At 33.3% G+C, this 26877-nt stretch overlaps 1 protein-coding gene across 2 annotated transcripts in view; it reads right to left on the bottom strand.

Moving 5' to 3' along the window:
- Positions 1-682: 682 nt before the first annotated feature.
- The window catches only part of CD2AP (CD2 associated protein), a 132740-nt gene continuing 106545 nt past the window's right edge, over positions 683-26877 (bottom strand). The window contains exons 12-18 of one of the 2 annotated variants that reach the window (XM_054505401.2): positions 24296-24461; positions 23531-23673; positions 14816-14928; positions 13977-14078; positions 12495-12676; positions 7988-8062; positions 683-3692 (exon numbers count right to left, since the gene is read on the bottom strand). In XM_054505401.2, coding sequence (XP_054361376.1) covers positions 8002-8062; positions 12495-12676; positions 13977-14078; positions 14816-14928; positions 23531-23673; positions 24296-24461 — 767 coding nt within the window. In that variant the 3' untranslated portion in view covers positions 683-3692; positions 7988-8001. The remainder of the gene's footprint in view (positions 3693-7987; positions 8063-12494; positions 12677-13976; positions 14079-14815; positions 14929-23530; positions 23674-24295; positions 24462-26877) is intronic. The other variant, XM_045866998.3, reaches the window with a different exon arrangement.

The raw sequence follows: 26877 nt of genomic DNA, 5'->3' as shown, positions 1-26877 counted from the left end.
AGGGAGAAGCAGGCTTCCCGCCGAGCAGGGAGCCCCATGCGGGACTCGATCCCAGGACCCTGGAATCATGACCTGAGCCGAAGGCAGTCGCTTAACCAACTGAGCCACCCAGGCGCCCCTTTCTTTCAAATTTTTACAATCAGTCTCTAAGTCAGGAACTCAATTTGGGCAAAGTACTCGCCCTTGGGTCAATCACTGGGTGGTCAGGGAGGCAGAATCTTTAAGATGGTAGCAGGTCTATTTGAATATAATGCAAATATAAGGAGCTATCTCCCCCAAAAGAAAGAGATGCTGTATTCAAAAACAGGGGGAGAACTACTATGCCTTTCTTTTAAATCTTATCTAATTTACATCATAGAAGAGTGTAACAGAAACATCCACTAAAAAAAAAAAAAAAAAAAAAAATCCACTCTATGCCAACTATTCTGCAACATACTTATATGTACATCATTTCAAATTATCCCAATAAACTTGGTAGAAATTATCATCTCACAGTTTCAGGGGGGAAAGAGACTCGCAAAGGTTCAGTAAAAGTCACATAGGCCCAGAACTTTTAATGCTTTCATTTTACTATTTACATTGTTTCCCTTATTTGGAAAACTCCCAAGTAATAGAATTTTCATCATACTTTGCAATAAACATATGCTGATGTGAATGAAAAATTAATAAAGACCAACACAACTGGCAATACTATTCTTTATTGTTTTTCTTCTTGAGGGAGAAGCATGCTTTTTTACAGCACCTGTAAACAAGTCAGTGAAGTATACTATTTTGAGTTTCCCCACATATATATTATTTTTATTTTTTTGGAATGTTAGAATACCACAACGCCAACTGCATTACATAATAGTTACTGAAGGCAAGTCAGGCTAAAACAAGGGTAAAGTTTTATGGCTAAAAATATTCATAGCAGCAACTTTTAAAAGATGATTTTATTAAATCAAATCATTGCACTTGGTCATTTTATTGCTACAGCAAAACAAGGCCATTAAATTTTTAACGCTTCTCATTTCTGATTTTAACTGATTGTCTTATTCTGTTCATACATTTCAAGTTTAAATGCAAGCACAAAATGTTTACCAACAACTCAAGAGAGCACTTGGTTTTTTTTTTCCCCATGATCACAGTAAAGCATAAAAAAGAGAACCCCCATTCTCTTCCTATCTTCAGACTTAAATTTTGTAAAGAGGTAACACCTTTATAGTAAGACCAACCACTAAAGCTTGGTGGTCACACACAAGCAAGCACGCACGCGCACACACACACACACACACACACACACACAATACTTCCAATATTGAAATACAAGTAGGAAAATTAGTAATATTATGTGTTTCAAAGAATAGCAGACCTGAAAAATACATTCACTAATAATTTGGCAATGACAGATTCTACGCTGTTCATCTCTAGTCTGTCATTTATACTCACTCATAGAAAAAACAATGATTTATCCCCAAATAAAGGCTATTTTGTGATATGAACTTTATGAATAAAAATAATAAAATTCCCACATCAAGAGCAAATACTGGTAAATTGCTAGATTGAAGTAATCATTTTTCCCTTGAGTTTGGCTTTAAGAACTTTACTTTTTGATCAAGGGCAGAAAAATAGAGCCACAATAATTTTCTAATAGAGACACAGTACTTTAATTTCTATTCTGACTGAGGAGTATACAAAGCAGATACTTTAAATGTATGTCAGCATTCATGACCACCTTCATTTTATGCACTAGTGAGAAAATGACCAAGAAAAACTTTAAGAACCGTCTGAAATCTGCTGGAAACTTCCCTTACCCCATTATCAGGGTGAGGAGGGGTCACTTAATAGATGTTCCAGTCAGAAAGCTGGAGAATGATTTCTAGGATACAATGTTTTTATTTCTACCTAAGGACTTAATTAAAAGAAAACAAAATCTAAGTAACATAAAATAAAAAAAAAGAAAACCTAATTTTTTTAGCAAGAAGGAAATCATTCGACAAGTCACTTAAAAATATTAGAATAGGAGTAAACAATTTTGTTCAGTAGTGACCTAATCAGAAAAGCCCAAGGACTCTTTAAAGAGTTAAAATGTACATACTCAATGCACAACCATGTTTCCTCAATTTAACATTAAGTAATTCCTGGAATTTCTATTATTTTCTACTTCAGTTCTCTTTTATGTGAGACAACATGGCAAAATTTCATTAACACAAGATTTCAGTATATAAGATTAAAACTTAAAGGAAAATATTGGTTTGGTCGTTTAAAATAACACAAAACGGAAGCATGATAGGTGGTACTCAAAATCTGAACGTCTTTGCTATAATAAAGCTTAAAATCTAATTTTTTTATAAATGAAAAGTCAATTTTTCTCTTTTTAATAGAAACCCACATATTTTAAGACATGTTATCTATAGAACCAACATTTTAAAACGTTCAACTGTTCATAAGTGACTCTGAAGAAACTACTAATTCATCCATCCTGTGAAAATGCATTTTGAATATGGTCAACTATATTTGGTTTTAAATAAGCTGTACTGTTATGTTTTATGATATACTAACACCCTGGTATCTAAATGACAGCCTAAAATATCTCCATCAGTTAGTTTGGTCTTTTAGGTAAACTACACATTGTAAAACCTGAGTATTTACATGATGATAATTTGTCAAAGTATGAACCTCACACCGAAGTTCTCAATGTTCTGAGTTTTGTTCTCATATTACCATTATTAAAAATCAGAGGGAGGAGCATGAAGAACTCAATCACAAGATCACAAAATGAGTAATATCTGAGCCTGTAAAATAAGCAGAAAAGTACAGCAATAAGGCTGGTGTTTGCATATTATATGTGCTGTAGTTTCTAGGCACAGGTTAAGGGTTAAATTGACATTTTTAGTTCCTCGACCTAATGAATTTAAAATATAGCTCATATTTTCCCAAATATAGTTAACAATCCAATACGTTTTAACTAAATTCCTTTTATGAATCCTATAGTGCAAGCAATATAAAACATTCTAAAAATTGAAGAAATTATTTTGGTTGTTTCATTAGTTATTACTATATGCTTGGGTGAATAATCTGGTTTATAGCTAGGAAACTCCTATTTCATCACCCAGAGTATAAACAGCACTGCAAACAAACAGGCACAACAGTGTAATCCTGGGTAAGAAGCTAAAAGTAAAAAATATATATATATATACACAAAGTTTATATCCCTTATGTATTATGGGAAAAGTAGTAGCTATAGTTACTATAAAGCTAATTTGTCCCTCTCAAATAGTATATTTTACAGATTATTTGTAAAGATATCACCATATTTATAGTATAGATCTCTTTAAAAATAATACTACAAGTTTCAATAAAAAGACTATTGTGAACTTTCTTTCCTTTTTATACAGATTCAGTAGTATTTTCAAGCAAACTAAAAAAAAAAAAAGTTTGCAATTCCAGCACATAAGAAATATAAGGCCTCTTCTTTTTTCATATTGGCAAAACAAAATATATATAAAAAAAAATCCACCCTCTCCCTACTTTTCTATAGATTATAGTTCAAATACTCATATTTCTTTATCAGGACAACAGCATTTGTTATTTTTAAGTAACAAGTCAGTTGAAGTTCATAGTGTTGCTTCTGAATTCCTGGAACCTTAAGAACACAGGGCCATGCCATTTTAAGAAGACAGGACTGCTTTTTTCAGCTTCTCTATTTCCACCTAAGATATAAAACATAAGTTGACAATAAATAAAATATCTTTAGTCAAATTTCTTTATTTTATCCTATGTCATTAAGATCCAATAATACTTTGAAGACTCCAGATTTTGATTTCCATTCTAAAATCCAATTTCCGATGGTGTGATCAATATAGAAAAAGTTTAACAGAAGAACACATCACAAGTTCCTAATACAAGTTCCTAAATGGCAGAAGACAACCACAAAACAACAACTACAGTTGTTTCAGCCAGAACAATATTAAGGAATGGGATTATCTGAAAAAATACTGTCATAAAATCAGCCCTCCAAAGAACAGGAGAATCCTTGAAACCAAATTAAGAAATGTACAAGTACCTGTAATTAAACAAAGGGGGGGGGCAGTAAAGAACTGAAAAATGATAATAAAGACCAGTTTAGTCCTATGTTTTTCACTTACTACCTAGTGAAATTGGCAAATCCCTTAACCTCATTTGCTCTTAAGTTCCTCATCTGTAAACAGTATGTTCTAGATTAAATTCTTTTTAAAACCCAGGAATATCTCTAAGATTCAGTCAATGTGTTGGAAATATTTCCACCTTTAGGCAGAAGACATCCTTCACTTAACAGAAATTCACAATTTAAGAAACTTAAGAGAATTAGGAAAATTCAATACATGTTCACAATAACTGTGGTTAATTCTGACATATTACAAATCATGATTAAATACCATGCCAAGTGCCCACACTAGCAAGTGGTACAGAACTTGCACTGATTGGGTCTAAGGCTCTGAAGCCCAGTTTTTTACTCTTCCCAATTATATAAGGTTTTGATGATCTCTGACCTTTCACTGCATGTGGAAATATTTAGGCTTTACCTCCTCCTGAGAGCATCATCCCTGTCCCCAATGCTGCATATAAGTAATACATGCTATAGCTAAACTCTGACAAATAATTCATTATTAAATGATAGCACTTTGCCAGTCAAAATGTATAATTTCAGTATGCTCAGAATCTCCTAAGGGATTCTAATCATTCAAATATGGTTTGTTAATTCTAGGATCTTTCCTGATATTAATCTTCCACTAATATGATTATTAGGTAAATATTTTAACAGCACTAGTTTGGGACAAGCCTTGATCTTCAGCCTGGACTGAGACAAAATACCTTCAATCTTCATCATGATGTGCTATTATCATCTCTATTCCAAAGATACATGAACAAACTATACCAATTTTAACAAGCAAGGATGCAAAGAAAATGGGGGGGAAAAAAAACACTGGTGAAAAAAGGAGTAGGGGACAGAAAGAATAACCCTGCATCAATCAGTAATACTCCTTATAGACTGTCACATAAATTTAGATATCAAGCAAATATTTTTACTGCTAGAGTTTCTCTTCTAGCACTTCTATGTTCATTGTTCATCTTTATTCCTTTTATCATTCCTCAGTATAATTTAATACTGTACGTTAACTTCATAGTTCAAAGTACTACTTTTAATCTTTAGGGAAATAGAATTTCTCCTTTCAATGTATGATCTTAAAACTCTTATTAAGTATGCTTTTATAAATACAAGGGTCAAACTTTCCCCATTAGGCAAAAAAAAATTGTAATACAAATCAGTGCGAGTCTAAGTAACAGCTGATTTTGCTAAAAAATTGAATCAAATAAAATTCTTCAAAAATGAAATATTCATTTGACTTGTCATTATTTTTATGACAAATTAAATCATATATAGAAATTCAACACTGTATTAGTTCCTCTTGCTTATAACACCTTATTTTCATATATGAATATGTGTATGTAGGAAATACAAGAAATAAAAATCAAGAAACTTGTTTTTAATTTCTGAATTTCTACTGTGTTACACACTGGGAATTTAAGACATTTTTAATATGTATTCTTTGACAAAAATTAGCTAATATGTATACAGCACTTTGCTAGGAGCTATGGACAAAGATGGAACAGACAGATACACCCTCAAAATAGTCTTACAATCTAGAAGATGGGCAAAATAAGTCCATAATGTCACAGTGATAAGATAGAAAATTATTACTTATTTATCCTTTTCAAAATAAAGGACATGAATTTCGAAGAAGACAAAATTACTTTTAAATCAGAGGAAGATGGGTACTAAATGAGGGTGACTGCTGGAGGTAAGCTTTCAGAATCTGTAGAACCTACGCATGAGAAGATGAAATAAAAGGAAAATCCAAGAAAATACAGTAAGAGCAAAAATTCAGACGAATTAACTGTGAGGGACAACTGAGGATCTGCAAGCAAGAAAAGATAAACCAGGACCAAGACATAAAAGACCTCACACGCTAAGTTGAGAAGTCTGAACTTTATTCAGCAAGTAACAGAAAGTTCTTGAAAGTACTAAATAAAGGAAGATTAATTTGAGATAAGAATGAGAGAAGCTTAAACAGCTAAAGAGAAGATAAAGAGCATGGGAAAAGGACAGAAATACTAGGAACAAGGTGATAAAGGTGAGGGAGTAAAGCTAACTGGCCTGAATGTGAATGCAACTAGACTGGAAGTACTATGTCTGTAAGACTTGAAAGGCAATGAAATGATCAACAGAACAGAAAATCGGAAAAGCAGGAAAGGAAGATGATAAACGTAAAAGGGTACATGCTAGTTCTAAGATCACAGCAGAACAACCAGAGAGACAAGCAGCTGGAAACAGGAGAGAAGCTGGGAAAAGAGAATTAGATTCAGATGGGAGAAGCACGAGAGCTAATCACGATGCTTGAGGGCACAGGTAGGAAAAGAGTGAGGAGATGCTGAGAGGAGGGCCAAGGACAGCTCTGAAGGAACATTTCACTTAGAGAAAAGAAGAGGAGGCTGAGAAGTGGACTGAAACAAAAGAATGCAGGATCACATAAACCATGACAGAAAAAGTGGCAACAGATTTAAAAATGTGAAATGCTGTAGAAACTGGAGACACTGGAGTTGCCTTCAGTAAACCTAAAATGTAAGAGTTGTTAATGACTGAATTAAAGGTGAAGAATTAGAGACCACAAACGTACACTTTTTTTTGGTTGTTTATTTTGCAGCAAATGAAATGCAAAATGAAAAGTGAAAACTACAGATTAAGAGGGCAGCTGGACCTGAAAGAGGGCTTTGATTTTTTGAAATAGGGGAAAAACTGAGTATTTTCATGGAAAAAGGGCAAGTGACAATAAAAGGGATACATCAGATGTAAGAGTGAAAATGGAGTTTTGATAATTTACCAAAGACCTTCATATATATTATCTCAACAACTAAAACTAAAAGGCAGCTAAGTGACTTCCTCAAGTTCAAATTCAAAGAGTATAACTTAATCCCTGAGAGCAAAGTTTCTGAAGTCTGGTTGTTTCTGTTAAAAATTTCAGCCCAACTGCTGATTTAATCACCCTAAACCCTTGTTTCCTCATCCTTAAAATAGGAACAATAATCCTTACAAGTTGTTATGTGTGTCCACTGAGATAATGTACAGGAGGTGCCAAGCCTAACTGACACATAGTTTAGAGCTGAAAGTCACCAGTATAAGTCAGAAGAGGGGCTCAAGATCTTCTTTGGTTGTTGTTTTGTTTTGTTTTTCCATTCCCATGTTCTTTCTGTTTCACAATGCTAACAAGAGAAATAGGGTAAGCAACAAGGCAAGGTAAAAATAGGGAAGCATATGAAATACTTAAGTACAGAATGGGAAGAGCTTCTGAAAAAAGGCAGAGTACACTTTCTCTGAAATATGCAGAAAATAAGAATACAAATGAAGACCAAAGTAAGCGTGGATGGAGCAGATGGAAAAAAAGTTAAGGAAAATAAGTGAAATTGTAGTCATCAGCAAAGAGTGAAGATGATGACTTTATAGTTATGAAGTAAATGCTCAGTGAGACATCAAGTCAACAAATCTATAGTCATCCCATTACCACCCTCACCCCCACCACCCTTGCCTCCAGGCCAAAAACAAAAAATTAAAAAGAAAAAAGTTTAACTGTGGGAAAAAAAGAGAAATAGTTCAAGAAAGCAAGAATGCAAAAGATCTAGAACTACACACTCTTACAAGGCCAGAACCATGTTTGTTTTATTTATGAATGTATACCTTATGCCTCTCACACATTGCCTGAGAGCTAGTGCTCAAAAATATTTGCTGCATGAATGAATGGAATGTGACAAGGAGTCAACAAAAGGTTAGTTAAATGGCTATCAAGCGGCAGGGAGTGTCCAACTTAAGTAGGATAGCATAATTTGTAGTGAACCCAATCACCTAGCAGAGATGGGAAAAAACACCTAGTTTATGCTGACTACAATCTCAATGTTAAGAGAAATGAATTACCTCTAGATTACTTCTCATTGCCTTCTCCTCTTCCAAATCCTTTCGTAGTTTTTCCAGTTCTTTCCTAAAAACAAACTATTCATTACTGTTAAGTCTTTCATTTAAACAATATATTTGACTAATGTTAACAGGATCTCTGTTACCTGACATACCAGAACAAGAGGAAAACGTTTTAAAGAAAATAGCCATATTGATCAAGAAAAATTTCAAATTCACTAATGGAATGGTTCAATACAACAGTTAAAAAAAACCTCAGCAATACCATGGCAAACCTATCTGTGATAAAGAATTTAAGTGAATAGAGAAAGCAGCTCATGATAAAATAAAGAAATAATAATTGGCCTTTAGAAGAATTTTCCATATTCAGTTATCATGCATTTTCCAGGCTGGACACTCTAAAGCCCAAGCAATTTGGTAATGTCAAAACATGTCACAGTACAAGGCAAATTATTTAACAGGGTTATCTGGACTTCACATTTCTCTTTCTCTATTTTTTAAAATTAAATATTACATTAAAATTACCAAACCAGGGGCACCTGGGTGGCTCAGTCAGTTAAGTGTCTGCCTTCAGCTCAGGTCATTATCCCAGGGTCCTGGGATCCAGCCCCACGTCAGGCTCCCTGCCCAGCGGGGAGTCTGCTTCTCCCTCTGGCCGGCCCTCCCCCCTCTCGTGCTCTCTCTCTCTCTCTCTCAAATAAATAAAATCGTTAAAAAAATAAATAAATAAAATAAAATTACTGGACCAATAAACAAACTTTAGCCAACAATCCATCCTCCTTAACTCATGTTTGCATTTTTCTGTGTCCTCGTCTTTTTTTATATAGTCATCTTCCCTCCACAGCTCTAAGTATATATTCCATATTGTGTCTTTTCACAAAGTATTTTAAAATATTTCCAGGCTGCTAAAATTATCATATTTCTGATAATTGTTGCTTGACACTCAAATATCCAGGTTTTCTGGTTATTGCTTTTTGGGGGGAGATGGAAAGAATAGGAATTTTATTTAACATCATGAATATACCAGCATATCAAATTTCTAAATCAAAAAGTAGGGACATTTTCACAGCTTTCTGACATATGCTAGGAAAATTCACTTCAAGAGTATCATAGAGGGGCGCCCGGGTGGCTCAGTCGGTTAAGCGGCTGCCTTTGGCTCAGGTCATGATCCCAGGGTCCTGGGATCGAGCCCCGCATCGGGCTCCCTGCTCTGTGGGAAGCCTGCTTCTCCCTCTCCCACTCCCCCTGCTTGTGTTCCCTCTCTTGCTCTGTCAAATAAATAAATAAAATCTTAAAAAAAAAAAAAGTATTCTAGAAATAATAGCTTGAAAAATGCATGAAAATGATCAGGAAGAAAGACTATATGAGAAAGAAAGGAACTTTTATTTTTTATTTTTATTTTTTTTAAAGATTTTATTTATTTATTTGACAGAGAGAGAGACAGCGAGAGAGGGAACACAAGTAGGGGGGGAGTGGGAGAGGGAGAAGCAGGCTCCCCGCCGAGTAGGGAGCCCGATGCAGGGCTCGATCCCAGGACCCTGGGATCATGACCTGAGCCAAAGGCAGCCGCTTAACCGACTGAGCCACCCGGGCGCCCCAGAAAGGAACTTTTAAATTCTATAGTTTCAAAACTAGTTTCTTCTGCGGTTTTAATGATTATAAAACTATTTCTCTATATTGAGAATAAATGTCCTACTGTTTCAATTTAAATTATAATTTAAATACTTAATTTATCTAGAGTTTATTTTGGTACATGATAGAAAATGTGCTAAAATATTAACTTTCTATTTCTAAAATGTTACCATTAAATTAAATAATGCTTCCATTTTCTAATTATTCTATTGAGTTTATTATACATTTAAATTATATTTAAATGAGGATCTATTCCTAAAAATATTTATCCCGCTGTTTATCACATTTTTATTTTTAAAAACACATTTGTGAATATAAAATTTTTATGTAACATTGTTTTCTTTTTACAGGAATAGATCAAACTATATATCTTGTTCTATAACTTTTCAACTAAAGAAATGGATTACTAATATATTTCTGTCAATCATTCCATGTCAATAACCTTCAATTTTTTAAATGATTTGTTCCAAACATTTTAGATTCTAATACTGAATGCATAAAGACTATGTATTTGTAAGCTATAAAGATAAAATTATTGGGCGCCTGGGTGGCTCAGTTGGTTAAGCGACTGCCTTCGGCTCAGGTCATGATCCTGGAGTCCTGGGATCGAGTCCCGCATCGGGCTCCCTGCTCGGCAGGGAGTCTGCTTCTCCCTCTGACCCTCCCCCCTCTCTTGTGCTTGCTCTCTCTCATTCTCTCTCTCTCAAATAAATTTAAAAAAAAAAAATCTTTAAAGATAAAATTATTAAAAAACCTAAGAATTCCAAGTCAGCTCAAGAAATAAATTATTATTACCAGTACCTCTGATACCCAGAGTGACCGGCAATCCTATTTGCCGCCTCTCCTTCACAGGAAAAGTTCTATAGTCTTTATTTCTTTTCTTTTCTACCACATATACAAATATATCTTGAAACAACACACTTACTGTTAGATTTTATATGCTTTTCAAACTTCATGTAAATGAAATAATACTATATGCATGTCTCTGACTTGCTTTCCCCACCCTCTTTTTTCAGACTGATTCATGTTGACACATATAGCCACAATCCATTTATTTTTTCTTGCTGTACACTGTATAGCATTTTGTTGTATCAACATACCAGTATGTGTTTTATCCATTCTCCTCTGATGCTCTTATTTTTCAGATTAAAAAATCTGCCATCCATTTCATTTTCCCATAGGAAATAACTTTGAAAACACCCTTTGGAAAGATTTCTAAAATATCTGATATATGTTTTAAAATATATACGTCATAAATATTTTATTCAACCTACAGCTACTTTAAGAACACCTACAGGCAATTTGTAAATGTAATTATCAGTTCATTAAATTTAGCAGACTTGGTATCAAAAATGTAAATGTCAAAATCAACAAATTAGGAGAGTTCTCTAACTTACGCATGGATGGTGTTCAATAAATACTTCCTAGATGAATGAACTTACAGTTTATAATGTGTTCATTGCGGAATCTGTAAAAAATTTCCGCAGGATTCAGACAGATAAACTGAAGAGTAAAGAAAAGACCCATCATGTATCAAATTAAAAACACTCTCTCTCTCCCTCTTCTTTCTCTCTCTCTATATATGCAAATATATTTTTTAAGTAGTCACTCAAGATAAATTTTTTGGTTCTACCTAAGAGACGTTTGTAAAAGTGCTCTGCAGCTACAAATATATCAACTGTTAATCTCAGTATCTTTTTTTTTTTTTTAAGATTTACTTATTTGAGAGAGAGAGAGAGAGAGAACGCACATGGTGGGGAGGAGGGGAACGAGAGAATCTCAAGCAGACGCCCCAGTGAGTGTGGAGCCAGACGTGGAGCTTGATCTCATGACCCAGGAGATCATGACCTTAGCTGAAACCAAGAGTTTTGGACACCTTACCAATTGAGCCACCCAGGCACCCCTCAATATCATTTTTAATAAAGAATCCAGAGCCAACTGAGAACTGGGGGAGAAATGGTAAATTCAGCTCCGAGGCAATGACTTTTATACCAGATTCCATATACCATCAAATACTTTTAGAAGCTACAGGGGAAGATGAGATAGGGGAAGAGCACCTGAACCAACCCTCACCCTTGGTTCAGTTAGATTAGCTCATCTTTGACCTGTTTTACCTACTGGGCCTTTGTAGAACTATGTTTAAAATGTTAACAAGTTTTATTTTTATATTTATTTATTTTTAATGTTAACAAGTTCTAAAGCTCAAATAATAACGGTTCTAGAAAAATATCTCTAAACCAACAGAAAATATGATTTCAATTCTAGCTCTGCCTTCTAAGAACTGTATAATCTTAGATAAATAGCTTTACCTCTCTGAACCTTTACTTCTTCAGTTAACAGAAAAGAGGGGAGCTATAGTAGGTGACCTTTTACATTTGTTTTCACTCTAAAAAGTCCGTAAGTTTCACTTAGGATCTCACCATATACTATTATTGAAAAGTTTCAGAATTAAGAGAATGGCTTTAAAGATCACCTATTCCCAACCCCTTGGTTTTATTTACATACCAATCTCAACTCTAACAGAGACAGTGATCCAGTCCCTCTGAAAAGTAAATATACATATACAGTCCAGATCCGAAATACAATATAACTTTTCCTAATATTTTTAAGACTAATTAACCCATGTGTTTGACCAGAAGATTTCTACCCTTGAATTATGGGTACATATATACCTTTTCCATAATAAGCCTATGAGAACAAGTTTCCTAATTCAAGTTTTTTGCAGAAAGGAGAGAAGCACTATTAATGAAAACTTCTTTGGAAACATACTTGCTTATACCAAAAATTTGGCAGATTACATTTCTACTTGATAGAATTTCAAATAATTCTTTACATATGTGTTAAGTAGTTTTCAAAGAGGAAAACAAGGGCTACTTACCCATGATCCTTTTTCAGCGCTTCTACAATGCAGAGCAATTCAATAATCTGAGCTCTAAGTTCATCCAGGGGATTTTTTTTCCCATCATCTGATTCTACTTTAGCTTTGATTTCTAATGGACTTAAAAAAGCAGCCGTATTTGGTTTAGAAGCACTTGAAGGTGTTGAAAGGTACACAGATGGCTGAAAACATAACAGAAAATTTTCTTAATTTGTATTTATATTTATGTTTAAGTTCAAAAAATTTTATAGCAAGGAGGTAAATAATTAAAATAATAATTCAAGATAAATGGTAACTTTGGAAATTCAAAAAGCAGTTTGATATTCACTAGTAAAACCACCAACCAACCAAAGAATAAACTTGTAATCACTAGGAGTTTATGTGAGAAATGTCAAAAGATTTACTAATAATAATTTTTAAAGAGTGGAAAAGAAAAGAAAAACCTATTAGATTTATCTTATGAATGAATGGTTTGCCGAGTGGAGCATCTAGAGGCAAGAATATATCAGCATTATTAAGGTGCTGCTTTGATCCTCCACTTTAAATAGTCATTATTTAAAATATCCAAAGAATTTCACTTAAAAGTAATTATGAAGAACTGAATAAGTCTGTGGAAGAGGCATTAAAATGAATCCATGGCCTGATGCCCTTTTTACTATTTTCACTAAAATAACAGGAAGTAAAATTTCAATCGACTGTTGACAAGTTGAGAGAATCAGACAGTGTATCTGATAAACTGGAAGAGCAGCCAAATGCTGCTTGGAATGAATTTGAGGAGGAATGAATAAATTTGAGGAGGAAACACGAATTTCTTAAATAGAAGATGTGTATAGGTTGTGATAATACTATCTTAAATAAAAATGCAAGAGTTTAGAAGAGTTTTGTTTTTTTTTTTTAGATTTTTATTTATTTATTTGACAAAGAGAGACACAGAGAGAGAGGGAACACAAGCAGGGGGAGTAGGAGAGGGAGAAGCAGGCCTCCCGCGGAGCAGAGAGACCTGAAGTGGGGCTCAATCCCAGGACTCTGGGATCATGACCTGAGCCGAAGGGAGACGCTTAACGACTGAGCCACCCAGGCGCCCCGAGTTTAGAAGAGTCTTAACACTATGTAATAAATAGAAGAATCCATGTATACTACCATTCATTCCAGTATATATTCAGTGCACCACACTAGGTTAGAAGTAAACAAATGATGGCTTCTGGCCTAAAGAGTGTATGTTTAATGGGAAAATGAAACAGATGGATAGATCTATGCCTTAAAAAATATGAAATGTGTAACATTTATACTACTCATTTAAAATAAGCTCTTTTAAAAAATGACCTACAGAGGACAGTGTGACTTTAGTAACTCAATTTTTTAGCAAGAATTTTTTTATTTCTTGGCAGAAGAAATAATTAGAAGACACTTTAAATTCCACAATTTTAGTGTTCACAAAGAATCCTACAAATTATACAAATCTTAGGCCACAATGCCCCTCACCTTTGGAGAATAGCATGAATCCTTTTTAAATTCAGATGGCTTTAAGTTGGCACCATCTTCTTCTTTTGGTAACTTCAAGATTTTTTCTGGGCTTTGAGTTGGCTGAATATTTTTTAAAATCAAGAAACAGAAAATACCAAAGAAGGAAAAGGCAATAAACATTTGGATGATAAACTAAGTAACTTTTATCACTGTTTTCAGCACCTACTGTTCCAGATATTCCATTATTGTTAACAGGATATTACATAATTTCAAGCTGAATAACACACTTGCGTATCTGGAAAATAAAAATAGCCTGCCTCTTGGCAACAAAAATTTTCTTTACTTCGGTAATTTAAAAGCACCATAGTGCTCAAGAGCTATTACAATATATCAGAAAATAAAATACTACCAGCATTCCAGGCAATGTATAGAAAACATAAAAAGAAGCTACACATTTAGATACCAGCATTAGTACTACAAAAAAACCCCACTATTTCAGAGGAAAAGAACGTTCTCATTCTTTCCTAAGGTGAGTATGTACCACTCAATTCTAATTATTGTTGTGAGATGGGTAGATTACATGGGTACCCTGACCCCTTTTGATTACATGTGCTTTGTGGTTACGGTCTCAGGATAGCTCTCTATTCCTGATTCTGTAACCTTCCATTGCAAGCCTCTTTGAAATGAACATGACCCCATATCTCCCTAAATACAACCAACCATTTGCCACTTGAGTATAATAACTATCTTCCTGATTTTTAAACTGGTGGAGTTACAAATCCTCCCTTGATCCTATCTTTAGAAGGACTCTGGATTTGCTAAATTCTCTGTGTTTTAGAACAGTAAGTGTAACTCACAGAATGTCCACCATTGAAGCGGCCCGGCAACCTTCTTCCAGGCATCTTCGGTCTATTTGCAGTGAGATGTAGCAAGTTTTCTGAGGAAGCTATGTCATCAAAATTTACAAGATCTGGAGAATAAAATTAAATATATCTACTAAGAGATAACCGTACATTTTAAAAGATAAAAAAGAACGTTTCTGGATTTCTAACAAATTATACATTAAAAAGTACCACTAGGACTCACAAGTTAACCTGTGCTTTTCATATGCATTTGGAAAACAACACTCACCCTTAAAAACAAACATCCTAATCTTTACCTGATACATTTTATAGCATAAGACTTTACTAACAATAGAAAGTTCATGTTTCTAAGTTAGACCTCAATAAGTTCTCATTGAAAAATACAAATCTGAACCAAAAATTACAGTATGATAAAAAAAACTGTCATCTTAAGTTCTTGCTTGTAAAAACAGATGATCTACTTCTTCAACTCATAATTAATTACAATATATCCGAAAATTAACACATAAAATGTTTTAAATTTAAAGTAGTATCCTAATATTCAAATTTTAAGAACTCAACTGTATGTGGGACCCTGATGCTTTCCAACTGTGAGGTGAAAGTATAATTTAATGGATCTTTATATATGTTGAGTGTGTGTATACAAACACTGTTTTGTAGCTGGGACTCAAACTGTTAATAGTTCACTGCACTTTTGCTTAGACATCAGCATGTTTGGGAACTATAAGACAGTTATAAATCTAAGGCAAACAGGATTATCAAGGAAAAATGCTACAAAGATCATTCACTTGTTTTACCACTATCAAAGGCTGGTTGACCTTTGATCCAATGACTTGGGTTTCTTTAAACCTATCCATGTAATTTGTATCTTTGAAACAATGGCATATAATACCTTCTCTTTTTCTAGATGATCCAGAAAACCTTGCTGAAAGAGGTGATTTTTAATTTTGAAACCTAGGAATCTGTAAGTGATACGAGAATCCTAAGGATAACTCCAGACACTTCCATTGTCAATATTATCTTCTTTTAGCCCAAATTCCAAACTAGGGATATTAATCACAGTTGAGATACTTGATATGGCAGCAGATATCTTTGGTTTAGTCTTCCAAATACAGAATTAATTCTGCACATTCCCATTGCTTAGATGTTTATAATGATTTGTCAAGTATTTAGATATCCAAACTCAGTGATGTTATTTCTTAAAAGACATCTAAAGATAATTATTATTACTGCCCTCAAAGCTTATTTATCAATTTTCATATTCAAAGTAATCAATTTAGAAAAAAATGTTAAGAGTAAAAGGGCACAAAGACATAAGAAAAGGTATCATTGTTTGGCAATATGTGTTTTATAACAAATTTAAGTATTTGTTGACCTCTGTTAATTCTTTTCCATCCTCCCATTGTGGGATTACTTTGTGTATTCTATCTTATATCTCGTCATCTGCTTACCAGGCTAATACATCACAACAGGCAATCAAATGTGCTCAGTTTAATTTTGGTCTTGAGTCTTTTGATAATTGTTTATAATTATAAAATATAACAAACCATAATAAGAGACAGTGGCTTTAATGGAAAATACATTATATAATGTGAAAGACCTTGAATTTAAATATACTTTTAAATATTTCATTTTATTTGTAAAATTTCATAAAGAAAATCAGTATTTTAAAAGATGTTAAAAATATGCTGTAGTTTGAAGGGTTAAAAATTGCTTTTAACACTGAGAAATGTACATTGACAACCTATAAAAAAAAAAAACCTTGAAAAGTACAATTCAGTAATTTTGGCCTGTGAAGATTATTTTCAAATGCATATTTAAGCAACTTGCAGAAAGAAAAAGAAACAGAACAACATAAGAAGGGATGAAGATAAATGAAACTGAAAGGATAAATAAAAGGTAGATTTATAAAATTATAGACCATGCTCATGTAAAAATGCCTTCCATATGTCCAGTTTTGGGCTACACCATCAAGACAAATAATTTTACTATTCTAAAACTTTCTCAGGTCCTCCATGTAAGCCATTAGGTTAGTAAAATAAAACAGTGCACATTTTGGAATCATGATATATTTGAACACATTTAAAATTTACCTAAGAGTAATCAGAGTGGATTTATACTGTACAAATGGCATGAAAGGCATGATAATCACTTAACTCTTCCAATTATATTGCCACTCTGCCAGCCATTTACATTTCTATACACAGAATTTTTAAAAAGTCAAAATGAAATATCAAATTTTGGTAGAAAATAAACTGATTTTTATGGTTTTCAATTAAAAAAAAAACTTTTATCGAAAGAATATCTTAATCAGGAAAATTTTTCCAACATAAATTTCATTTTATTTTCAAATGGAAAACCAAAAGGGTTAGAATAGACAGACAAACATGTACACTTTTAGTACAATTACAAAGAAAAATCAATGTGCACCACCTATTTATATGGAATATATTGTTTTGATTTCTTTTATAAATTGTCATCTTACCAAAATGGAGAAAGGTAGGATAATTTCCTGACACGTAAGAAGGGAAACATGGCAAACAGGCTAGGAAACAAAATCTGGAAAGAAAAGTCAAGGATAGGAATGTCTAGAAAAAAAGACTAAATCAAAAAAATTATTTTACAAAGCAGGAAAAAGGAACAGTTGTAGAATGAACAGAACCATTTCAATGTTTAGCGCATACCTACTGCAGTTTATCTAAACTCACATAAGATGTGTATTAGATTTTAGATTTATCTTTCGAAAGAAAAAATTATTAGTATTAATTTCAATATAAGTAGAAAGAAGCCTTTTTAAAATTACTCACTGAACACCAAGACAGCTTCAAAAGGATGTTTTAGTAAAAAATTAGAGGTCAGAGTAATAAATCAATATATTAACAACTCATTTATATAGTTATAACTAAAATTAAACTACCTTCCAGTCAAGTTTTAGTCTTCAGCATATGATAGTAATTAAATGAGACAATTTTAGTTCTATGACATAATAAAAGAAAAACATGACAAATAGTATTTTTAAATATCTCACTATAAAAATACAACTTATACATTTAAAATCACATAATCCATAAATGAATCTTCAATTATGCCTCATATGACACTATAAAAGAATTATCAAGAAAATTATTGTAAGAAAATAATAATTTTAATCTCTGCTCTTAATTCTCCAGGTAAATTCTACATTTTTGGGTGTGTTTTGTTTTGTTTTTGTATCCTAGTTTAGATATAGACTCATTTTTTATAGTATCTACCACTCAACAGGTAAGCATCTTATTAGAAAAATTCCACCTTAAACTCTTTCTGGAAAAAATAAATGAATAAACACTGAGAACATAATTCAAACAAAAATAGATTAACTATCAAACAAAACAAAGAATGTTTCAATATTTAACAATGAATGCTTTGGGATCAAATAATATTATGTATCTCTAAAATTTCCTTTTAACCCAAGAAGAATTTATCATAAAAAACAGTCAAAAAGGATAAAATATAATAACACTCTAAAAATACTTCATCAGCTGTGCTTTCTCAATGTAATATGTATTTACCACTAAATCTTCTATCTTGTATTTTAAGACTAATGTGTAAACCAATTTCATGTCCCAGAGAACTTACTATTTTAGAAATATTTAGACCATGTGAACTTTATAATTAACCAGTAATAGCAGTGAGATTATCCTAAACCAATTTTTAATGAAAAAGAGAGGGAAAAAATTAAAACATGGTTCTAACAACTACTCAATTTATAGTACTATCTTATATATGAGAATATATACTGAAGGACATTTATTTTAAAAATAGTTTATAAATGGCTTTATATACAGTATAATCACATCTGAGAGTACTGTCAGGAATTTATATCCCATTTTATAAGGAAGAGCAGAAATAGAATAAGATGAGATTAACAACAGAGGAAAGGAAAAGAAGGGAAGTAACATTTTATAACATCTTCCATGTCAGGTATTCTAGTAGGTATCATAGACATATTGGATTATTCAATTATCATTTAAGTTCAAAAACAAGACAATGATAAATGAGCTAATAATTTAAAACCCACATTTTTAATAACAAAGTGTACTTACTACTATATCATCACCTGAAATTATTGTTTTGTGTAATAATAAGACTGTTCTAAGAAGATTTTCATGTATATTTTAAACTTTCTGAAACATGTTAAAGGGCTAGGTTCATATGCTATTTTAAAAATTTGAAACCTCTAACTGTGCCAAAAATATAAATTAAAATATGCCTCAACCTAATGCCAAATTTGAGGCTGTATTTGATGCAGAACACAGTGTTTTTTTAAGGTGTCAATATCTCAAAAAAAGAGTTTAAACACTTTTGCACTACAAAGACTAAAACCATAATATTCCAATAAAAAATGGAAATGAGGAATAACCTGAGTTGAAGTTCAGAACATGAGCTATATGCTGCTTTAGCAGTCAGGTCTTTTGTCTTAGCATATTATTTGTGCCTAAAATAGTAATGGGATATAACACTTGCTCAGTATATATTTCCTGTGTAATATGAACACAAACATAAAATTTCTCATTTTACTGTGCTTTGCAGATAACTCCATTTTTACAAATTGAAGGTTGACGGCAACCCTGCGATGAGCAAGTCTATCGATGCTATTTTTCCAACAGCACTGCAAATCTTTGTGTCACATTTTGGTAATTCTCACAATATTTCAAACTTCTTCATTACTCTAATACTTGTTATGGTCATCTGTGATCAGTGATCTTTAATGTTACTATTGTAACTGTAACGAACTGTGCCCATGTAAGATGTTTAACTTAATTTGTAAGTGGTGTATATGTTCTGACTGCTCCACAGTGAAGCTGCTTCCCATTTCTCTCACTCTCTTTAAGCCTCCCTATTCTCTCAGACACAATACATTGAAATTGGGGCAATTCGTAACCCTACAATGGCCTCTAAGTGTTGGAGTAAAATGAAAATATCTCACTGTCACATATGGAGTAAAATCACACATATCTCACTGTCAATCAAAAGCTAGAAATGATTAAGTTTAGTTAGGAAAGCATACAGAAAACGGAGATAGGCCAAAAGCTACGCCTCTTGCGCCAGTTAGCCAAATTGTGAATGCAAAGGAAAAGATCGTGAAGAAAATTAGAAGTGTTACTCCAATGAACACACAAATTATAGAAAGCAAACAAGCTGATCGGGAGAAAGTTTCAGTAGTAGTCTGGATAAAAAAATCAAATCAGGCACAACATTCATTCCCTTAAGCCAAAGCCTAATCCAGAGCAAGGCCCCAACTCTCTTCAATTCTGTGAAGGCTGAGAGAGGTGGGAAAGCTGCAAAAAAAAAAAGTCTGAAGCTAGCAGAGGTTGGTTCACGGAGTTTAAGGAAAGAAGTCATCTCCATAACATAAAAGTGCAAGGGAAAGCATTAAGTGCTGATACAGAAGCTACAGCAAGTTATACAGAAGATCTAGCTAATTAATGAAGGTTGCTTCACTGAACAACAGATTTTCAATGTAGATGAAACAGCCTTAGAGCGGAAGAAGATGCCATCTGGGACTTTCATAGCCAGAGAGGGGAAACTAATGCCTGGCCTCAAAGCTTTAAAGGACAGGCTGACTCTCTTGTTAGAGACTAATGCAGCTAGTGAAAGCTAAAGTCAACGCTCATTTACTATTCTGAAATTCCTAGGACCCTTAAGAATTATGCTAAATCTGTGCTCTATAAATGGAACAACAAAAAAGGATAGCAGCACATCTGTTTACAACACGGTTTACTCAATATTTTAATCCCACTGTTGAGACCTACTGCTCAGAAGATTCTTTTCAAAGTATTACTGCTCATTGACAAAGCATCTTGTTACCCAAGAGCTCTGATGGAGGTGTACAAGATTAATCTTGTTTTCATGCCTGCTAACACAACATCCATTCTGTAGCCCGATTAAGGAGTAATTGTGACTTTCTTCTGACTTTCAAGTCTTATTATTTAAGGAATACATTTCATAACACTACAGCTTCCATGGATAATGATTCCTCTGATGGCTTTTAACAAAGTAAATTAAAAACCTTCTGAAAAGCATTCATGATTCTAGCTGCTATTAAGAACACTGGGGATTTATGGGAGAGGTCAAACATGAGTTTGGAAGGAGATGATTCCAACCTTCATGGATTACTCTGAGGGGTTCAAGACGTCAGAGGAGGAAGTGACTGCAGATGTGGTGGAAATATCAAGAGAACTAGAATTAGAAGCGGAGACTGAAGATGTGACTGAATTGCTATAATCTCATGATAAAACTTTAAAGATGAGCAAAGAAAGTTGTTTCTTCAGATGGAAACTACTCCTGGTGAAGATGCTATGAAAATTGTTGAAATGACAATAAAACATATAGAATAGTAGATAAACTTAGTTGATAAAGCAGAGGCAGGGTTTGAGAGGACTGACTTCAATTAGAAAAAAGTGCTACTGTAAGCAAAATGTTATCAAACAGTATCACATGCTACAAAGAAACTGTTCATGAAAGGAAGAGTCAATTGACGTGGCAAACTTCACTGTTGCCTTATTTTAGAAATTGCCACAGCCACCCCAACCTTCATTAAGCCACCACCCTGATCAGTCAGCAGCCATCAGCATTAAGGCAAGACCCTCCACCAACAAAAAGATTATGACTTGCTAAAAGTTCAGATGATGGTTACCATTTTTTAGCAATAAAATTATTTTTTAAAGTATGTACTTTTTTTAGTCACAATGCTAATGCACACTTAATATAGTATAGTGTAAATGTAACTTTTATATGCATGGGAAACCAAAAAATTCATTTGACTCACTTTAATATTTGTTTTATTGCAGTGGTCTGGAATGGAACTCTCAGTTATCTCTGTGGTATGCTTTGTGTATTTCCTGAATTTAACTGGGTGTTAAGTGTAGTACACCAAAGGCTGCCTGATAGTGGAAGGAATAAAGGACAGTAGTATGGAAGTTAGCTGTTAGTTTTCTGTCCTTACGTATGTCTCAGCTTCTCTAAATTACTTCCTTATTCATTTGAAGAAAATAAAACAAAACAGAAATTAGGAATTTGCAAACCCTGTTTCATAAGACCTATTTGTTTTTTAATGACGAGTAAAGAATGGATATGGATAAAAGTAAAAATTGGGACCAAAAAGAGTAAAAAAATCAAACTTTACAAACCACCAATAGTTTGACATTATTACATGTGTTATTTCTTTTTTTTTTTTTAAAGATTTCATTTACTTGAGAGAGAGAGAGAGCACAAGCAGCCGGAGCAGCAGAGGGAGAGGGAGAAGCAGGCTCCCCAAAGAGCAGGGAGCCCAATGTGGGGCTCGATCTCAGGACTCTGAGATCATGACCTGAGCTGAAGGCAGATGCTTAATCGACTGAGCCACCCAGATGCCCCTAAAGGATATTTTTTAAAAACCTTCTATAAAGAACATTTTTTTTTATTTCACTAACAGTAAATAACAATTTTCACCAGATAAAACACACTAAATATAACTGAATGAATGTCTCTAAAATACAATCAACATCTCATTTTCCAGAAATTATTAATGAATATGGCTTCATCCAGAGCAGGCAGGATCCAAACATATGATGAAAGGGTCTATAAAACATTCAAATTAAAAAACTAAAGGAGACCATGTGTAGGTCAGAGCTTTTGTATTGGCAAAATGACAATTCAGAAAAATAATAAAATCACCTAACAGTTTTCAAAAGGTAGTAAGTAGCATATCTTACAATATAGTGACAAAAAAAAAAAACAACCCTGAGTATAATTGGCCTTTAAGTCTGAATGTAAATATGAAATGTTAACACAAAGGCTAAACATATTAAGACATTAAAACTTTTAAAAGAATATCATGAGCACTTTATATAAAGGGAACTTAAAAAGTTCTCTTCTGCTTTATGTCATCTTGGACACTTGATGTGTCTATAGCGTAATTTCTTCAGAAGCAAAATAGCGTCTGTCTTTTAGAGTTATTATTAAGATAAAATAAGAATATATAGGAGAAAGTGCTTTGAAAATGTAAAAAAAACCCTAAAACCAAATGCAAGGTACTATACAATAATCACTACTACAAAGTAATGATTGTGCTATGTTTTTAATATTGAGACCTTTATCAAAACTGCTCTGTTTCAGGTTTTCCATTTTACAGCTAAGAGGTATAAAAGACCAGGAGACAAATCAGATGATTGATGAGTTGAAAAATCAGTCCTAAAACTTAAGGAACAACATTTAACTAAAGAAGTAAAGCCTGCTGATACACATACACAAAGAGAGAGAGAGACATAAAAAGTGTATTTTCCTGAATTAGAAACAAAAGTATCTTGAGATAAAGTAGAGAAGTAAAAATAATCTTCAATATAATCTAGTGCTGGCATTGATAATCTGTGTTATCTCTTTATTCTTAAACTTTTAAAACTAAAATGTATTCATATCTGCCTTAGTATGGACATTCCATTACAAGGGGACAGAATATATGATAAATGATCTTTTAACCCATTTCTCAGTCCTTACATGAATCAAGTATTTTGCTCATTTATCTTCTTTTAGTTTTATTTTTCTATTTTGGCTTCATAGATTTTAAATTTTAATTAATTTCTACTCTATCTATCCACACATAAAATGCATACACAAGTTTCTTAAATAGTTTCTGAAAACTGTATTGGCAACTTTTTTTTAAATGTACCACCCTTCTACATGTTAACTTACCTGTTTCTTTAGAGCTCCTAACTGTAAATGAATCTAGGTCTACTGATTTTGGTCTAAGTGGTAACTGTTCAGAATCTAGCTTTGGTTTTGATACTGGCTCAGTTTCAAATTTTGATGAATTGGTAGAAATTTCCCCATTAATCCTGAAATGAGAAAATCAAACATATGCAGAAATCACTTGTATGTGAATCATAACCATTTTTTAACATTGTGAATTAATGACACTAAAGATGTTATAGCACAATAATTTTTCTTTCTGTTCCACAAAATTATTTCCATAAACATAAACCTTCCACAATAACACTAAACATAATAAAATCAGAAACGTAAAAACAGCCTAATAGGTGTGTATTTACCTAGTATGAATATAAATCATTTAACAGAGAATCATAGTCTATAGAAAAAAATCTAGAAAACAAATAATTTAAAAATTATTTTGACATTTAGAAAAGCAATACAGGGGTGCCTGGGTGGCTCAGTCATTAAGCGTCTGCCTTTGGCTCAGGTCATGATCTCGGGGTCCTGGGATCGAGCCTCGCATCGGGCTCCCTGCTCTGTGGGAAGCCTGCTTCTCCCTCTCCCACTCCCCCTGCTTGTGTTCCCTCTCTCGCTGTGTCTCTGTCAAATAAATAAATAAAATCTTTAAAAAAAGTAAAAAAAAGAAAAGCAATACAGCCATTTATGTCAAAGGCAGGTAACCAATAAACTAAATTAGGTAAGTTAACTAAATTAAAATTACCTAAATTAAAATTAGGTAAAACTTACCTGGCTATAGGAGGTGGTGGAGGGACTGGTTTTTCAGGTCGCTTTGGGTATACTGTTCCAGGAGATCTCAATAAATTATTGGCTTTGGTGGGTGGAGTAGGCTTCTTAGGTGGGACTTGTGGTGCGGCTGGTTTAGAAGGTTTCTGTTCCAGTACTGACTTTTCATCTGGTTATTTAAAAATATTTAACAAGTTACTAACAATTATTTGGGTTTTTCTATTTCTTAAAGCTCACATCAGGCTGAAAATGTGTGAAACAGAGAGAGACATTATCTGTGTATGTGTTCACTGTTTAAAAGTTATAATTTAATAAGCTTAAATATCTAAAAAAGCTTACTTTGGTGGGAAGGAGGACCACTAATAAGCTTCTGAGCAACAAATAATGCCCAGTTCTTAATGTCTTCTCAGCATCCTTTGTTTTTAGGGGCGGTATACTATATATAATCACATATGATTTTACTCTAAGCAGAGGACAATATTATCTATGCTTAAATCCAGACCATTTGCTGAGACTGAAGTATAGGAAACTAGTGACATTTAACATACTTATTTAAAAATAATCACAATGACAAAGGAAAATACCCAATGTTAAGAAAAACAGGCTAGCTTGACTAGTCACAGATGAGAAAATTACAGGCTTGTATTTATAATCCTCACAATTGTACTCGGAATATATTAACACAATTTCATTGTTTCCAGTTTATTAACACCATTAGTAATTCTATGAACTAGGGGCTCCTGGGTGGCTCAGTCATTGAGCGTCTGCCTTTGGCTCAGGTCATGATCCCAGGGTCCTGGGATTGAGCCCCACATCGAGCTCCCTGCTCTGCAGGAAGCCTGCTTCTCCCTCTCCCACTCCCCCTGCTTGTGTTTCCTCTCTCGCTGTGTTTCTCTGTCAAATGAATAAATAAAATCTTTAAAAAAAAAAGAATTCTATGAACTAGATAAGAAAATATGCTGGAAATAAACAACACTGGGAACGATTTTAAGCCATGTTAATAAAAACAATTTTATCATCAAAAAGGCATGGTACTATACACAATGACATACTTGGTTCCTCATCTTTCAAGGTACTAAGGACAAATATTAAAATTGACACACACATGTGACTCTTAAACACAGAGAACAAACTGGGGATTGCCAGAGGGGAAATGGGTAGGGGAATGGGCGAAGTAGATTTTTTTTTTAAATTGACACAGTTGCACACATACTAGATATTCATGATATAGCAGTCAGCAAAAATGTGTCTAACGCATATATGCAAAAATAAGAAACTTATCTTAAGCGCAATACTGAGTAATTTTCAAAACTTACTTGGTCTTTGTAAAGAATGTCTATCACAGGACCACTAATAATTTCATGAGATTTCATATCAATCAGAAACTGGTGACTGAATCTTGAACAAACATACAAGCCATGGGTAAACCCCTGGTTCAAAATAGTTAGATTTAATCTAACAACAATGAAAATACAAATTACCCTTGTTTCAGTTTCATCATTTATGTATAGCTTCCTTGGATCATTTGAAAATATAGCTTAAGTCTATTAAAGCCATGGTCATCATGTTGTACAAAAATCCACTTTCATATGGCCTCAAAGTAAACAATGCATCATATCATTACATCATAATAATACCATCCAATTCTAACTATAAGCCAACAGAACTATCTGTATCATTTATAATAGTCAACCAAATCTCTAGAAAATGTTAAGAAAGCTGTTTTATATAAAATATCAGGAAAAATATTGAAGGTTAAATAGAAGTTCACTGATTAATTGAACATACTTCTTTTAACAGATATGTAACTAAAAGCTTGATATCAATTCAACGCTGTAGTTTATTCTAAAATAAAAGAACACATTTAAATATTCACAGAAATCAAAGGTGATAAAACTAAGATTCATCATTTCTGGTATAGCCATGACTAAATCAACAATAGTATATTGATATATAATATATGATGGCAATGTATTTGGGAACTAGGTTTTATCTACCTTTATTGAGGTGAAATTTACCTAACAATTTAAAGTGAACAATTCAGTGCCATTTAGTAAATTCACAGTGTTCTGCAACCACCACCTCTATCAAGTTCCAAAACTCATCATCCCAAAAGAAGAGTCTGGTTCCCACTGTTCAGTTACTCCCCATTTCCTCCTCTACCCATCTCTTGGCAACCACCAACCTGCCTTCTCTCTCTACAGATTTGGTATTCTGGGCATGTCATAAACATGGACTCATATAGTATGTAACATTCTGTGTCTGGCTCATTTCACAATAGTAATGTTTTCAAGGCTCATTCTCAATGTAGCATGTATTATTATTTCATTCTTTTTGTGATTACATAACATCCACTATATGTATATAGCACAACTCATTCATCTGTTGACGGGCATACGGGTTTTTTCAACCTCTTGGCTATTACGAACAATGCTATAAACATTTACATACAAATATTTGTTTGAATATCTGTTTTCCAATCTTTTGGGTATATATCTAGGATCACATAGTAATTCTATGTTTAACTTTTTGAGGAACTACCAAACTCTTTTTCACAGCAGCTGAAACATTTTACATTCTCATCA

The sequence above is a fragment of the Mirounga angustirostris genome, unplaced genomic scaffold, assembly GCF_029215605.1.
Source record: "Mirounga angustirostris isolate CCGP_5_RB_7025 unplaced genomic scaffold, mMirAng1.0.hap1 SCAF_8, whole genome shotgun sequence".
Lineage (NCBI taxonomy): Eukaryota > Metazoa > Chordata > Mammalia > Carnivora > Phocidae > Mirounga > Mirounga angustirostris.
Note: the sequence above shows the minus strand (reverse complement) of the source record. Positions and strands in the feature narration are given on the sequence as shown.